The sequence below is a fragment of the Silene latifolia genome, chromosome Y (assembly GCF_048544455.1).
Source record: "Silene latifolia isolate original U9 population chromosome Y, ASM4854445v1, whole genome shotgun sequence".
Lineage (NCBI taxonomy): Eukaryota > Viridiplantae > Streptophyta > Magnoliopsida > Caryophyllales > Caryophyllaceae > Silene > Silene latifolia.
In genome coordinates this window covers 105,127,379-105,142,889 of record NC_133538.1, presented here as the reverse complement: position 1 = coordinate 105,142,889, position 15,511 = coordinate 105,127,379, and the positions used below count along the sequence as shown (strand labels likewise).

Genomic DNA, 15,511 nt, shown 5'->3' with positions numbered 1-15,511 from the left:
ATAGGGGATTCATGGTGTTGATCATACAAACATGTTTACAAAGTTGCAAGCAATTAATGTTGTGAAGGAATCGAGTTGGTTTATGTCTTACGGTTCTTAGGAAGAGTTGGGTCCCGGAGCCGAATCGATTAGATTGTACAACACCTACAAGTCGACTTACTTTCCTCCTAATCAACTTCTATGCATGGTCTAACAAGACTCGAGTTGGTTTATATCTTACAAGTCAAGTTGAATAGATAAGAGATGGTTGTAAATGCAAGGATTCATAGGCTTAGCATTTCATCAAACATAACATGTGCATAAAGTTGACATCACAACAAGCAAGCAAATTAATTATGTGAACATATTAGATTAAGCATGAATCAATCCCATGTTTAGTTTCCCTTAGTTACCCACTAATCCTAGCTAAGAGACTACTCACTCATTATCATGGAGAACATGTCATTAATGGTGTCAAACATAACAACAAGTGTAAACATGATAAGAGAATGAGGAAATAAACAATAAAGAGTAAAGGGTAAAAGAATTATACCAAACTTGAGATGATTCCAAATAATAAAGCAAAGAATAATAGAAGAAACTTGATTGATTGATGAAGGGTTGTCAATCCTCCAATAATAGCCCAATAATCTTCAATTACCCAATAATAATAAACTAGAACTATAATTAAGGAAAGATTAATGTGTAGTTTTGTGTAAAGATTGAGATTAATCTATTCTAATCTAATCTAAGAAAGCTTGATTTAATCTAAGGAAACTTGATTCTAATCTCATGAAAAACTTCCTCCTTTGATTATTACAAATGGGGTATATATAGTAGAGCATCATTAGGTTAAGCAAAGGTAAAATAGTAATTTAACAATGCTAATTGTTGAGTAGGGAATCGCCGGTCTCAAGGGAGACTCCGGTCTCCTTTTCGCCGGTCTTTGAAAAATATGCGCATCCTTCATAGAACAAGAAGAACACGAAAGTTGCTGTAAGGGAATCCGGGCGTCCAAGGCATGAAGACGGGCGGATTGTAGGAAGACGGCCGGATTGTTGGGAAGACGGGCTGATTGGTCTCGGGACGCTCGGATTTTGGGCTGTGTATTTATTTTTTCTTTCTGTCTAACAATCCGAGAGTCTTGAGGGGAAGACGGGCGGATTGGGTCTCAGGAATCCGAGCGTCTTGAGGGGAAGACGGGCGGATTGTGTCCCAGGAATCCAAGCGTCTTGTGTCTCGGGACGAGCGGATTGGCGGACAGCTTCTTTGTTTGGCCTCGGATTGTAAAACGTACGTCATTTTCTCATCCAGACTCCTATTGGAGTGATTCAAAAGCCTAGATCACTTTTTTTCCGACGCCGTTCCATATAGCATACTTTCAGAGCCAAAGGAGCAACTCTTGGTTTGGTTCCGAGCAATTTCTTCTTGCATTGACTTCCTTCTCGTCATCCTTGCTTTTGAACCCTATGATCCTTCTATATACTCTTTATTCCTACATCCTTGGTCATCATTCTTGCCTCCTCTTCATACTAGTCCATCCAATATCATCAAAAAGCTTCCAAATATGCACGAAAGACGGGAATTTCCGCCTTATTATCTCCTTTTCTACAAAACATATGAAATGCACTAGAAAAGCAAAATATAAAGCATTTGACGGATAAAATGGCTATGGAATGTTATAATAGTATGCAAAATGGGTTAAATTAAGGGACTAAATGTGCGCAAATAATGTTCACATCAAATATCCCCAAACCAAACCTTTACTCGTCCCGAGTAAAGAGGTGACAAAAACTAGACCTTTATTTAAACTAACCTACTAATATAGCCGATATGAGACAATTAGCGGGTCTCACTCCGCCCCTTAAACTCACAACAAGACAACCATGAGGTAGGATACTTTCTTGCAAGGCAAGGTGGGTCTTGCCAAAATGGCGACACATCCAAGAATTAAGCCCACAAAATCAAGTAATGGATGCATCTACAAATGAATAACCACTTTCCTTATCTAAGTGGCGGAAAATATCTAAAGGGGAAGCAACTCAAGGGGTACACATTCCTTCATAGATGCAATTTCTTCAAACTACTAAGCCTAGAAGGATACCAATAAATCACCTCCAAGTTGTGTCAAGCTAGGGTACCTTTGTCCTCAATCGTTAAATGCTTTTGTCAAGAATAGACTCCCTATGGTGTTAGAAACACTGGAGGATCGCGGAATTCCCCTTCTCGCCTAGACAAGAAGAAGGGCCGTCCCCTCTCTACCATGCACAAAAATGGATACGATGGATAAAGGGATCGATAGTATTTGAGTTTCATTTGGGAGTTTGCTTTGTTGTTGTTTTTTTCCCCAATTTCTTGTGGCATATAACATTCGAGAGCACTTTCTTTCTGCCATTTCTTTTGATTTTTGGCATTTCAATGCTTGACAACTTTCGACTTTTTGCATTTTCTTTTGAACATTTTCAAAGTCACCCCATATGTAGTGAGGGTGCCTTATATTTGAAGCATAGGAGTTCTATTTTTGACCTTTTTTGTTTTGATGCATTTTGCAAACTTTTTCTTTTCTTTTCTTTTCTTGAACTCAAATTTTTGAACAATTTTTGTGCCCATTCCCTTTGATGACAAAATATATGGTAGAACATGGATGAATGAGGGTTGCATGGTTTCAAGGGTCACCTTAGAATAAACGGTAGCCAAGGAGTTATCACACCACAAGGTACTCTTGACTAGGCCTTAATCCATGGGCCAAAGGATACTAGCATGACACATCATAGGGTGTTTTACAAGTATTCTAACAAGCAAAGTTTTAAGAAGAAAAAGTATCTACTAGGGTCTATATACACTTGTCAAGCTTCCCAAATAGACGGTTTCACAAAATTTTTCTAACATGCAAACTATATGCCATGATGCAACTAACATTTATACATCCTAATGCATATGCTTCTACCAACTAGTATGCCAAATAATCTAAATGCAAGTCCTAAATTTACATTGTTTATATCGCATCAATCAAAATAAAGCCACATAATCATTAACATAAAGAAGAAAAAGGAGATTGGAAAGATCATACCATGCGGTCTTCAATATCCTCATGTCTCGGATGTGGCGTAGTCGATCAATGTGAACAAGGATAGACAAACATAATATATACAAACAATATATACAAGACTACACTACAAAGGAAATGAACTTGTTTTTGGAATTTTCAATTTTTCAATTTTTTATGGTTTTTATGTTTATTAAATAAAAAGACATATTTTTGTATTTTTCAAAAAATTTCAATTTTTATGTGTTTTTGGAATATAAATTCCCATCCCCCACTTTATTTTGGACATTGTCCTCAATGTACATGTAAGAGTAGGAAAAAAGGAAAACATGTTTTTGGATTTTTAATTTTATGTAATAAAGTACAAATGCAATGATATGGTATAAATGAATGCATGGTCTAACTAAATGCAATTCTATATGACATATATAACAAATGAATGTAATCTAGACTATATTATATGATGCATGATTTCTAGTAAACTATGGTCACTTATGATCAAACCTCCCCAAACCGATTTAAACACTATCTCTAGTGTAGAAAAGAATATGTTTGGCCATTAGTGACTATGCATGAATTCTAGTCTATATGCAACTATCTACATGAATCATATGAAATATATTACAATGCAACTATACTATATGAACTAACTAATGTAAATGCAATATGAAATATAATACAAATGCAAGCTAAATGTATATGCAAGGTCAAGGGAAAGGGTATCTTACAAATGGTGGTTTGAGGGAGGACTCCACCAAACTCATTCATATTCCATTATCCATGGAGCTCAATGCTCTGAATAGTTGATCAAAGGTTTGTGAATGGTCCTCAAGTAAGCATGAATAAGTCTTGAACCATTTCAAAATGGAGTAGGGCCAATCCATGAGGGATCTCCCTTTGAACTCCTTCCCCTTCTCTTTTGCTTTGTGATGATGGCCTTCCCGGCTCTTAAAACTAGCAAACTTGAGATTCTTGTCATGAGGGCTTTTCCGGTTGCTCCTATTTCTTCCAAAGTTGATGACGCAAATGCTTGGACTAGTCAATTCTCCAAGGATAGAAGGCGAACTTTCATGGAATTGATGATGGGATGTCTTAGGAGTTGGGATAGTGGATGCCAAATTTCCACATATAGACTCCTTCTTAACCTTTTCTTTGAGCTTCCCCACTAAGTGATTCTTGTATGACGATTTGAGTTTCGTGAGAAGGTCCATAATATCATCTCCAACTATCATGGGCTCCATAGTAGGTGTGAAAAGGTTCTCATGAAGGCATTCCTCCTCTTCATCGAAGCAATCTTCAAACTTCTCAAGGATGGGTTCCTCAAGAAAGCTAATCCCATAACTCCATTCATCATTTGAGTCCATATTTCCCTCATCATCTTCTTCCATAGATGCATCATCATCGCTTTCTCCATATGAATCATAAATAGGGGCGTCACTTCTCTTCATTAACTCTTTCTCCAACACCTCAATGTTCACATCAAATGTCACACCCTCATACTCACAAAGGCTAAGAGTATTTGGCTTACTCAACCTCATGTCTTCATCATCAAATACCACACTTTCATATTCACAAGAGCTCAAGGAGATTGGCCCTTTTCACTTCACATCTTCTTCATCAAAGGTCATTGCCTTAAATTCACCTTCATGTTCAATGCTCAAGGATTGGTGGGGAGTGTTTGTTTGGGTTGCTTTCATTTGGGCAATTCGAATTGCCAACTCCTCACCATGGGTAACAATGCTTTGAAGAACATTGTTCCTATTTTGGCTCTCCTCTAGAATTTGTGTGAAGAAATTTTATTGGTCTCCCATCATTTGGAGAACCATATCTTGAATGTCAAAGTTGGGCTCATCTTTCTGTTGTGGGTAGGTTTGAAAGTGCTCATATTGTGGCATTTGGAATTGGTTGCAAAGTGAGTTTTGGGTGGATGGTTGTTGTTGATATTGGATGTGAAGATTTTGGTGGGAAAAGTTGGGGTAGTAGTTAGGATTTTCATTGTATGAGTTGTAAGGTAGGCTTGTGTTAACTTGCTCCTCAAACTCCCCATACCCATAGTCATACTCAAAAGATCCACCACATACTCCATGTACCAAGTCTTGGGTCATCATCATAGCCAAGATAAAGATACAACTACAAACATGGAAACTACAAGAAAATGGTAAAAACGAACCTTGAGGAACAAGTTCCTCAAGGTTAAAGCACAATTAAAATAGAGAAACAAGTAAGAACTTAATCACATAGCACCATCCCCGGCAACGGCGCCATTTTGATGTGGGTGATGTCGTCGGGTCACATCCAATCAAACACATTTATAATACTCAACAAACAACTAGTTAGTGGTTAAGTCGAGGTCGATCCATGGGACGGTGTGCTTTGGGTTCTAAGTCTATCTATCTCAATTTATGCTCGTGTCACAATTTGTTTGGGTTTGTAGTTGTGTCCTAGACTAATGCAACCAATAAAGTAAAGCAAACAATGAACTAAGAAATGTAAACAAATGACTAAAAGCACTAGGATGTCATGGGGTCATAGGGGATTCATGGTGTTGATCATACAAACATGTTTACAAAGTTGCAAGCAATTAATGTTGTGAAGGAATCGAGTTGGTTTATGTCTTACGGTTCTTAGGAAGAGTTGGGTCCCGGAGCCAAATCGATTAGATTGTACAACACCTACAAGTCGACTTACTTTCCTCCTAATCAACTTCTATGTATGGTCTAACAAGACTCGAGTTGGTTTATATCTTACAAGTCAAGTTGAATAGATAAGAGATGGTTGTAAATGCAAGGATTCATAGGCTTAGCATTTCATTAAACATAACATGTGCATAAAGTTGACATCACGACAAGCAAGCAAATTAATTATGTGAACATATTAGATTAAGCATGAATCAATCCCATGTTTGGTTTCCCTTAGTTACCCACTAATCCTAGCTAAGAGACTACTCACTTATTATCATGGAGAACATGTCATTAATGGTGTCAAACATAACAAGAAGTGTAAACATGATAAGAGAATGAGGAAATAAACAATAAAGAGTAAAGGGTAAAAGAATTATACCAAACTTGAGATGATTCCAAATAATAAAGCAAAGAATAATAGAAGAAACTTGATTGATTGATGAAGGGTTGTCAATCCTCCAATAATAACCCAATAATCTTCAATTACCCAATAATAATAAACTAGAACTATAATTAAGGAAAGATTAATGTGTAGTTTTGTGTAAAGATTGAGATTAATCTATTCTAATCTAATCTAAGAAAGCTTGATTTAATCTAAGGAAACTTGATTCTAATCTCATGAAAAACTTCCTCCTTTGATTATTACAAATGGGGTATATATAGTATAGCATCATTAGGTTAATCAAGGGTAAAATAGTAATTTAACAATGCTAATTATTGAGTAGGGAATCGCCGGTCTCAAGGGAGACTCCGGTCTCCTTTACGCCGGTCTTTGAAAAATATACGCATCCTTCATAGAACAAGAAGAACACGAAAGTTGCTGTAAGGGAATCCGAGCGTCCAAGGCATGAAGACGGGCGGATTGTAGGAAGACGGGTGGATTGTTGGGAAGACGGGCGGATTGTTGGGAAGACGGGCAGATTGTTGGGAAGACGGGCTGATTGGTCTCGGGACGCTCGGATTCTGGGCTGTGTATTTATTTTTTCTTTCTGTCTAAAAATCCGAGCGTCTTGAGGGGAAGACGGGCGGATTGGATCTCAGGAATCCAAGTGTCTTGAGGGGAAGACAGGTGGATTGTGTCCCAGGAATCCGAGCGTCTTGTGTCTCGGGACGAGCGGATTGGCGGACAGCTTCTTTGTTTGACCTCGGATTGTAAAACGAACGTCATTTTCTCATCCGGACTCCTATTGGAGTGATTAAAAAGCCTAGATCACTTTTTTTCCGACGCCGTTCCATATAGCATACTTTCAGAGCCAAAGGAGCAACTCTTTGTTTGGTTCCGAGCAATTTCTTCTTGCATTACCTTCCTTCTCGTCATCTTTGCTTTTTAACCCTATGATCCTTCTATATACTCTTTATTTCTACATCCTTGGTCATCATTCTTGCCTCCTCTTCATACTAGTCCATCCAATATCATCAAAAAGCTTCCAAATATGCACGAAAGACGGGAATTTCCGCCTTATTATCTCCTTTTCTACAAAACATATGAAATGCACTAGAAAAGCAAAATAGAAAGCATTTGACGGATAAAATGGCTATGGAATGTTATAATAGTATGCAAAATGGGTTCAATTAAGGGACTAAATGTGCGCAAATAATGTTCACATCAATAACCTTGGTTTTGGTTGTAAAAGGGTCTTTGATTTTGGTTTCTCATGGGAGGTGGGGTGTATGTTGGTTGAGGGTTTTGAACATTTTGGCTTTTGTATGAGAGATTTGGGTGGAATTTGGTGTTTTCATTGTAATAGTTGGAATAAGGGGTATCACTTTTGTATGCTTGAAAAGGATTCACTTTCTCATTTGTTCCCCTACATTCACTTTGGTCATGTCCTAAAGTTCCTCAATTCTCACATATCCCACTTGGGATTGATGAAGATGCCACCATGGCATTAACAAGATGCTTTGGTGATTTTGAGGCTTCTTCAAGTTTAGCCATAGCCTTCTCGAACTTCAAGTTGATGGTATCAATATGAGCACTAAGTTGTGCACCCAATTGAGTAATAGAGTCCACTTCAAGGTTTCCTCCTCTAGTAGCCTTGCGAGGTCTACTATATTGTGAATTATGGACCGCCATTTCCTCAATCTTATTCCAAGTTTGATTATCGTCCACTTCGGTGAACAGACCATTTGATCCCATGTTGAGAATGTTTCTTGAGTCTTCATAAAGACCATTCCAAAATTGTTGTACCAAGAACCACTCACTAAGTCCATGATGAGGACATGAGCGACAAATTCCTTTGAATCACTCCCAAGCTTCATTCAAAGATTCTTCGTCCCTTTGCTTAAAACCCGTAATTTGATCTCTTAGCATGTTAGTCTTTTCTGGAGGGTAGAATTTTTTGTAGAAAGCTAGAGCCAACTTCTTCCAAGAGTCAATTCCAAGAGTAGCCTTATCAAGGCTTTTCAACCATTGTTTTGCTGTGCCAATTAGAGAAAAAGGAAATAAGACCCATCGAATTTGGTCTTGAGTCACTCCGGTTTGTGAAATCGCATCACAATAGTCACAAAAAGTTTCCATGTGGGAATGAGGGTCCTCACTAGGCATCCCTCCAAATTGGCTTCTTTCGACTAATTGGATAAATGCGGATTTTGCAATGAAATTTCCGGTTAAGTGTTGTGGTGTGGGAGTACCATTGGGTAGGTTCTCCTCGGTTGGTATGGAATATGATGAAAACTTAGGCATTGTGGGTTGATTGTGTGATTGATTTTGTGTTGGGTTCTCCTCACCTTCTCTTGCAAAATGGTTGATGAACTCAATAGTATTTGGTTGAATATCTACAACCTCACCAATACCTCTTAAAGTGTTTCTAGCAAGTCTTCTATTGGCTGTCAAAGTCCTTTGAATTTCGTGATCAATGGGTAACACGTTACCTTGTGATCTTCTAGACATGCAAAATATCAAACAACTCGAAAACAATTAGAACAAACCTTGAGGAGTTTTACTTCCCTAAGGCAAAGAAAGTCACAACTAATAACAATCAAATAAAATCAAATCAAGTAAACACCATCCCCGGCAACGGCGCCATTTTTGGTCGGGTCGCTTTGAGCTTAGATTTCGGTTACTTGTCGTTAGGACCACCTAGATCAAAACAATATTTATAACTTCACAAACAACTCTACTATTAGTAAAGAGGCAAGTAAAGGTTGTATCCCAAGGGACGGGTATTGATGTAGGATTTTCGATTGCAAGTAGTGGTGTCTAGGGGTGTCACGATTTGGGTTGAGATAAGAAGATCACTTAACTAAATAACAATTAAAGTAAACAAGCAAGATGACTAAAATGAGATGTAAACAATTGATTAAAAGCACTAGGGTGTCATGGGGTCATAGGGGATTCATGGGAATTGATCACACAAACATGTTCTCAAATTATAAGCAAGCAATTATTGTTGTGATAGGATCGAGTTGGTTTATATCTTACAATCCTAGGATGGTTTCGGTCCCGGAGCCGAATCGATTAGATTGTACAACACTTACAAGTCGACTTAATCCTCCCCACTCAACTATATGCATGGGCTAATGAGACTCTAGTTGGTTTATGTCTTACAAGTCTCATTAAAAAGGTAAGTGATGGGTAAAAAATGCAAGGATTCATAGTCTCGCATTTCATCAAACATAACATGTGCATAAATTGAGATCACAACAAGCAAGCAAATAAATTATGAAAACATATTAAATTAAGCATGAATCATACCCCATGTTGATTTCTCCTAATTACCCATTAACCCTAGTTTAGGAAACTACTCACTCATTATCAAGTTTAACATGTTAACAAGGTTGTCAATCATATTAACAAAGCAAAACATAATGAATAAATGAAGATGATTAACAAAAATTAAAAAGGGATTAAGAGAGTTATACCTAATGATGATTCTAAAATAATAATGCAAAGAATAAAAGAAGTACTTGATGATTGATGGAAGGTTGTCAATCTCCTAATAAACCCAAATAATCTTCAATTACCCAAAAATAAAGGATGAACAAAAGGGAAATTAAGGAAATGAGATTTGTATTAATATTTGATTAGAAGTTGATTACAAAATTAAAGAGAGTTTAGAATAATATAAACTACACTAGAGATTGATAAGATGAACATGATAATCTAATTAGACTAAAGGGGTATTTATAGTGGGGATTAGGTGCACAAATTAGGGTTACTAAGGGCTTAAATGACGATTAAGTCCTTGAGGAATCACTCCTCTCAAGAAAAGATGCGGGTCTCCTTTTAGCTGGTCTTCCAAAAATATGCGCATCTCCAATGGAAGGAAGAAGAGGACGTGTCCCTCTGGAGTACAATCTGAGCGTCCAAGGGTTGGGACGGGCGGATTGGGGAGCTGCTGGACGAGCGGCTGGGTGGCTTGGACGAGCGTCCTGGGGAGCTGTTGGACGGGCGTCCCGATGGTTGGGATGAGCGGATTCCGCCTCAGCTTCCTTTTCTTCTTTTCTTCTTGTCTTCTTCCAACAATCCTCCGGGATTTTGTCGGGGATGGAAGGATATTCTTCATCATTGCCCATCTACTTCATTATGTACAAAGGCCTTCTAGTCTTATCTTCTCTTTGATGCTTGGTCATTAGATTCGATCAATTCAGCGCTATTTTGCCATGAAAATGCAAGGTTTGCACTCCTCTCCTACCAAGGAAACAAAACCTCAAAGAATATGAAAAACAAAGGACTAAAGATAGTAAATGACCCAAATATGCACTAAAAAGCATAGGAACGAGGCTAATTCGAGGACTAAATATGCTCAAATATTGATCACATCAACACGCTTCTTATTCGCCTCACAATTAAATTTAAAGGTAAACAATTTCTTCTGTTTATCGATCACTTCAGCCGTAACCCCCTCCTTCGTCTTCCAAGCCCTAATCATTGTGTCGATCAGGGCTTTTTTATTTACATTTCATTCCGTCAACAATCTCCCAACAACACATAACCCATGCTTTTCTCCATCATCATCCGTCGCTCCCACCCAATCGAGAAACGCCTCACTTTCTTCACCACCCTCCTCCTTATCTTAGCCAAATAAACTACTAATATTTAAGGTATTTTTCAAAGTTTACGCTGCCATGATGCACAGAGCCAAGAGAAAAACAAAAACGCTTTGAAAATTAAGAACTAATGATTGAAATCCTGATAATCAGGGGCAAAACCTAGGTAGAAACCCTAGGGGCCAGACCCTCGCAAGGAAACCCTAGAGGGAACTAATTTATACTTTTATTTTTATTTTGTATATGTGTTTTTGTTTTTTAAAGATAAGCTAATTGCACCTTGGACAACCAATTTACATCTTTTTTAGAGATACAAACTGGTTTACAATAAAGGAAACGACTTCTAATGACCTCTTGGAGATGACTAGCAACAATGCTTGGTCTAGTAACACACTGATGTATTCTTGCTTCATTTCTCTGCAGCCAAATAAAGTACCAACAAGCAATAACTGCAGCTGTTGTGATGCTCTTCCTTAGCTTACTCCATCTTCTGCGTACAAAAGTAAGTATGCTACCTTCTTTACTAATGTCAGCACCCAACCATTTCCCTACTTTATGTAATAGTTCTTGACTGAACTGGCAATTAATAAACAGATGTTGATGTGTTTCAGTATGCATCTGACAAATGCAACAAAGATCATCAGCACAGACACCATACTGTACCAGCCTAGCCTTCAGCTTCAAAGCCTGATGAGCTATAATCCAGGCAATGAAGTTATGCTTTGGAACAGCTACAGGACACCAGATTGCCCTGTACCATTCCACCTGATTCCTCTTCAGTCTTAACCATTGATAACATCCTTTCACTGTATACACCCCAGAATTGTGACTCCACTGACCCTCAACAAATCATTCACTCATAGTATCCTTGACACCACAAATTTTCCTCCAATACCAACAGCAATCAGAGGAGGGATTATAATCAAGCCATTGAGAGCCTTTTAAATACACATGATTCACCCATTGAACCCATAACCTATTTGATTGAACATAAATCCACCAAACCAATTTGCCTACCATTGCTATATTCCACACCTGAGTTTGTTTTAAACCTAAACCCCCCTCCTGTTTTGGCACACACACCTTCTGCCTCCAACAGAGGGAACTTTACCATACTCTGAGCTACCCTCCCAAAGGAAATTCCTGCAAATATCATCAATCTCTTGAGCACACTTTTGGGTAGGACAAACATAGCAGCCCAATAATTGTGCATTGTAGACAAAACTGAAGAAACTAAGACTAATCTTCCAGCATAAGATAAATTCTTAGCTCCTAAACTTCTAAGCCTGGCCACAATCTTATCAATCAACAGTGCAAAATCCTTTTTCTTTAGCCTACCTGCTGTAATGGGCACCCCAAGGTATTTAAAAGGTAGTTTGCCTTCTATAAACCCAGAGATGGACCTGATATCCTTCTTGAGATGTGGACTGACTCCATTGAAATACACACAAGACTTCTGAGCATTTATTCTAAGTCCAGATGCTTCATAAAAAACAGAATAGACCCTTAACAAGAGCATTATATAGTGTGCATTCCCCTTACAGAATAACAATAAATCATCAGGAAACATTAAGTGTGTCAACTTGAGTGATTTGCAAAGAGGATGAAACTGAAATGACAATTTTTCTGTGGCACACTTTAAAATTCTACTCATATACTCCATACTCAAAGTGAATAAAAGTGGTCACATAGGATCCCTCTGCCTAAGGCCTCTCTTACCAGGGCAAAAACCAAAAGTTTCACCATTCAAGGAGATAGAAAAGGTAGCACTTATCACACATTCTATCACCAACTCTCCGAACTGATTAGGGAAATTAAAAGCAATCAACAGTTCTCTTAAGAAGTCCAAGCTAACTGAGTCATAGGCCTTCATTAAATCCATCTTAAACATACACCTTGGGGAGCAGGCTTGTCTATTATACAACCTGACAAGATCTTGGCACATCAAGATGTTTTCAATAATACTCCAACCTTTGATAAAACCGCCTTGGTTCAGACTAATAATCTCTGGTAACACCTCAGCCAGCCTATTGCAAATTAATTTAGATATACACTTGTAGAGAACATTGCAACATGCAATAGGCCTAAACTGAGTGACATGGGTTGTGACACCCTCATTCATTGCGGAAAAGTAAACACGTAATTCTAGAATAAAACTGCATGGATATGTTTGTAATAGGTTCATTTGGGTAAATACCTGTAATTTTTAAAACCTGAACCTCTTATAAAGATATCCAAATTGAAAGGTGTCAAAACATACAAGGTCTAAATAAAAGTTTCAAAACATAATCATCGCTAAAGTCGCGAATAACAAAGTTATACAACCAAATGTAAAGAGGGAGACATATGTCCCTAAAATGTATGTGACATAAAAAATCGTATAAGAGTCTCTATAAATAAAACCAAATCTAAGTAAGTCCCAAGGTTACTTTGCTCGCTAGCTCGTCCATGAACCCCATATAAGCATCACCATACCTGTCGATCGCATTTTATACAAATATGAAAGCCACGGTCGGTGGGAGTAACTCGAGTTCTCCCGACCCACGAAATGTCATAATTAATATAACATGTAAACATAAAAATATGAATATGAATAACACATAGCCTTAGCATATAGAGGCTAGACAATCGTGCTTATCATGTGAACAATAATATAACAACACATAGTCCTAGCATGTGAATACTAGACCGACTCATACTACACTATCATGTGAATCACATAACATCCGGGAATCCAAACTCTATCAACCATAGCCGGCTTGCATCTCACCTTCTATGATTCATAGAATCATCAAACAAGAAAGGACAATATATCTAGAGACAGGCATAAGTTCTTAGTATAGTCAATAGTCACTCTATAACTCGAGTCTATACCAAGAGGTACGGTAAACACCCTAGTCCTAAACCTGCGCAGACCTAGCGACATGCGGAAAACTACCGCATCTAAGACCCATGATAACAACACATGAGTACCCCTAAGGAGTGCACCAAAGGGTTCGCTAGTACTTAAGCTGACCACATACTTCTAAGAGTACGTCAGGAGGTCATACCCTAACTTGGATATAAACCCACCAAGCTAAGACACAAAGGATATTAAGCGGTGAACATACACTCGTCAAATATTATAAGGGCCTATCTATGACGATGGTCTAAGATACCAACACCACACAAGACAAGTAGGACACCCACTTAACCATAAGAGGGGCAAAGATTCCAAACTTGCACACACAAATGATCATACACACCCTAGCATAGCATATGAAAGGCTACGCAAGATCATATTCAGCTAACAATCCAACAATATCTCCAATATCAATAATAATCCAAATTCTAGCTAACCAACAGTACCATAATCCATGAGAGCAAGCTAAAATGGCAAAGAGGCAACAAGACTCAAGCATAAGGCAACCAATTCATCCAACAACCAACATATGAAAAGACAATCATACTCAAAGACAAATCCTTGACCCTAGTCCCGTGACGGGTCATTCGTCAAATCGAGGCTGACCGGTTTAAACCTAGTTTGACCAAACACATTTGGTCAAATTGGCCCAGCTCAGAGTCTTGGCCTACTTTGGCCCAAATCACAAAATTCATCACAATATCATTCTCATGCCATTTCCAATTTCTATCATGTGAAGGACTATCAACATAAGGAAATATATTCCAACTTACAAAATATCCAATTCAATTAAATTCTCGCATAATAATGATTACCCACATGCCAAAAATACCAAAATACATAAATACGCAAACAAAAGATCCAAAACATCAAACAATAGACCCAAGACCCGACCCAAAGTGACGGGTCAAAGTCCCGGCCGGACCAACCGGGCCTGCCGGGTAATGCCGCGCCCATTACGGGCTGTTTTGGGCGGTTTTTCCGCCCCTTTTCCCTTTTTTCTACCAAAATCCGTTTCAAGCTCAATTTAATACCGTCTCAAGCAACAATCAACAATACCCATTTCGTTTCAATACTCAAGTATATGAAATAACCACAAATTAGTAAGCTTTAACAACACAAGTCATGTGAAAAACGAAACTAACACATTATTAATCACTTAAACACTTAACAAACAACAAACACAACATCTATGTGATATTAAATCGTCGAGTAACTCGGAATAGTTAACTTAAGCTATCAAAGAGACAAGTAATAATTTGAGAAAGCTTCTAAAACCCAAAATTACTCTTCATCTTCAACCACATATGAATCACCTAACTCATCTTCAAAATTTTCACCTATAAGAACAACAAAAACACAATTATTAGGCTTAAATTCGAAACCCTAAAAAGATGAGCCTTAAAACAAAATTGGGGGAAATTAAAATAAAGCTTACTAGTAGATGAGGATTGAAGAGAGGATTCCAAATCTCAAAGTTTTATGCAAATTGGTGGAGAAATGAATGATTTATGGTGGTTTTAGGGATTGTAACGAGGTTATTTTGAGAGGAATTTGGTGTTTGATGAAAGGAAGATAGAGAGAGTGAATTATGGAGGAAATGAAAATTAAAAGAGGAAGACAAATGGGGGAGGTGACCGGTCCATAAGGCATGGGGAGTGGTCAATTGTTTACGTTTTGGGTTTGCTTCGACGGTAATTAGAAATATTCGTCGAACGCGATTTCCGAGAATATTAAAGTTCTTAAACACGATTTTACTAAAATATTTAGTACTCATATGCCCAATATCCAAACTCGTGTACCCAACGACCGTAAGAAATGGGAAAATCCCAATTTTACGACTTTTATCCGAAATCTATTTTATCAAAGGAAAAAGGTTTAAATATAGTTTAAATCACTTTTAAACATTTCTAA

General features: G+C 37.9%; 1 protein-coding gene and 1 non-coding gene across 2 annotated transcripts; one reads left to right on the top strand and one right to left on the bottom strand.

Moving 5' to 3' along the window:
- The first annotated feature begins 7,910 nt into the window (after positions 1-7,910).
- Positions 7,911-8,017, top strand: LOC141634638 (small nucleolar RNA R71). Its single transcript, XR_012539364.1, has one exon. It is a non-coding gene; the product is annotated as a small nucleolar RNA R71 (small nucleolar RNA).
- A 2,936-nt stretch (positions 8,018-10,953) lies between these two features.
- Positions 10,954-12,817, bottom strand: LOC141628673 (uncharacterized). The gene is made up of 4 exons (XM_074441777.1): positions 12,415-12,817; positions 11,779-12,177; positions 11,359-11,501; positions 10,954-11,313 (listed from the first exon to the last, which is right to left on the bottom strand). Exons 1-4 carry the CDS (start codon positions 12,815-12,817, stop codon positions 10,954-10,956), a joined length of 1,305 nt encoding a protein of 434 aa, XP_074297878.1.
- Between the last annotated feature and the right edge of the window lie 2,694 nt (positions 12,818-15,511).

Excerpts from the sequence above, each read along its gene's own strand:
- LOC141628673 (XM_074441777.1), bottom strand. The coding sequence starts at position 12,817 with ATGAATGAGGGTGTCACAACCCATGTCACTCAGTTTAGGCCTATTGCA. Across the intron at positions 12,178-12,414 it reads AACTTTTGGTTTTTGCCCTG|CATCTGGACTTAGAATAAAT; the intron begins GTAAGAGAGGCC and ends TTTTTTATGAAG. Across the intron at positions 11,502-11,778 it reads CCCTCTGTTGGAGGCAGAAG|TGAAAGGATGTTATCAATGG; the intron begins GTGTGTGTGCCA and ends GGGTGTATACAG.